Consider the following 2,001-nt stretch of genomic DNA (forward strand, 5'->3'; position numbering starts at 1 on the left):
CTTGCTTAAGGAGAGGATATTCCTTAATGAAGTGTCCTGACTTCCCGCATTTATGACATAGGTCATATCCTCTTGGCTTGCTTGAACTGCCCTTCTTTGGGATACCTCTATTTTTGGGAATTATTTTCTGAAATCTCTTTGTCAGATATGCCATATGAGCATCCTCACCTCCTAAGTCATTGTTGTTTTTCTTGAGGACCAGGTTCTTCTCTCTTTTGGGATCTCTTCTCTCATTGTCCTTCTTCTTCTTCTTCTTCATTTCATAAGTTTTCAGATTACCAATGAGTTCATCAATGGTCAACTTCTGCAAATCCTTTGCCTCTATGATGGCGTTTACCTTGCTTTCCCAGGAACCAGGTAATACACTAAGTATTTTCATGGCAAGTTTATTCCTGGGAATGATTCTACCAGTGAGCGAAGCTCATTAATGATAGAGGTGAAGCGAGTGTGCATGTCCTGAATGGACTCGTCGTCCTTCATTCTGAAAAGCTCATACTCAATTGTCAACAACTCAATCTTCGACTGCTTGACTTGAGTTGTCCCTTCCTGTGCTATTTGAAAAGCTTCCTAGATCTCCTTAGCACTATAACAAGCTGAGATGCAGTTGTATTTATCTGGTCCGATTCCACAGACAAGAATCTTTTTTGCCCTGAAATTCTTCTCAATAGCCTTTCTGTCAGCATCTTTGTACTCTTTTCTCGTTTTTAGGACTATAGTTGTTCCCTCACCAACAGTTTTCATGGGAACAAAAGGTCCGTCACAGATTATATCCCACAACTCTGAGTCCTCAGCCATGATGAAATCATGCATTCTTGTTTTCCACCAACCATAGTATTGGCCGTTGAATCTAGGTGGTCTATTCGTTGATTGTCCGTCCTTGATGTTTGGTGGAGAAGCCATGATGAAGATCCTTTCTAGATGTTAACCTTTTAGAAAGAACCTGCTCTGACACCAGTTTGTAGAAACTAAGGGTCCACCAAACTATGTAGAGAACCAGGTTCTCTATAAGTTCCCACAGAACACACGCACACTGCAGTAAGTAAGTGACACAATGAACTTTTACGTGGAAATTTATCAGCTCACGGGATTAAAAACCACGACCTACCCTTGTAGGATTTCAACTTCACTACTGAGAAAACTTTATATTACAAACTATTGTAACCTAGGAATTAACCTCTAATCCCTCACTAACTTGTAACAAATCTATTACAAGCCCCTTTGTAATAACTCTATTACAAAGCTTGCAACTTGACTAACTCTAGCCAAGACACAAACACCAGGTTTATGACTTTACAAAGATTTCCTACACAATGCTTCTAACTAAGCTAAGTAGGAATTACAAGTAAAGTGCTTTAACAAAGGTGCAACACAACTAAGGACATGTAATGACTCAGTATAGGAAACTGGTCCTTCGTTATGTTGTTCTTTGTTCTTGATGCCCTTGAGAATCACTTGCAAGATTGACACACACTTGAGAGAATGCTTGATCGATTCTTGAATATGCAAGTATTTTGTTTTTACCTTTGCTTGATGTTAATAATTCATTTCTGACATCACTTGAATGATGCAAGCAAGTTAACCCCATAAAGTTAATTGCTGCACTGTTTTTGCACTGTTGCGTGTACACGCAACACAACTTTACAGATGTGGGGAGTTAACTTGTACAGTCACCAAGGGAACTGGTGGCCATTTGTTCCCTCTATTGTTCTTTTGACTCTGAAGAGTTTAACTACGTTCCCGACTTGAGACTTGTTGTTCTTTAAGTACTTGAGGATCTGTAACAGGTTCCTTATCTAATTCTTATCATTAAGTTTGTTAGACCATAAAAACATAACACGGATAAATATAACTTATCACTTTGGCATCTATGTCACACTCAGATTACAGTGGAAGCCTGTTATTCGTACATGCAAACCTTCCAATTTTAGGGCACAAGAAGCTATAAAATCAACATTCTAGTACTGACATCCATGTATAGAGAAAAATGTTAAAGTATTAGCA

General features: G+C 38.7%; 1 protein-coding gene across 1 annotated transcript; it reads right to left on the bottom strand.

Annotated features, from left to right (window-relative positions):
- Positions 1-567: 567 nt before the first annotated feature.
- On the bottom strand, positions 568-900 carry LOC117274556 (uncharacterized). The gene has a single exon (XM_033653891.1). The coding sequence runs from the start codon at positions 898-900 to the stop codon at positions 568-570; it is 333 nt and encodes a 110-aa protein (XP_033509782.1).
- Positions 901-2,001: the final 1,101 nt, after the last annotated feature.

The sequence above is a fragment of the Nicotiana tomentosiformis genome, chromosome 2, assembly GCF_000390325.3.
Source record: "Nicotiana tomentosiformis chromosome 2, ASM39032v3, whole genome shotgun sequence".
NCBI classification, from domain to species: domain Eukaryota; kingdom Viridiplantae; phylum Streptophyta; class Magnoliopsida; order Solanales; family Solanaceae; genus Nicotiana; species Nicotiana tomentosiformis.

Excerpts from the sequence above, each read along its gene's own strand:
- LOC117274556 (XM_033653891.1), bottom strand. The coding sequence starts at position 900 with ATGGCTTCTCCACCAAACATCAAGGACGGACAATCAACGAATAGACCA.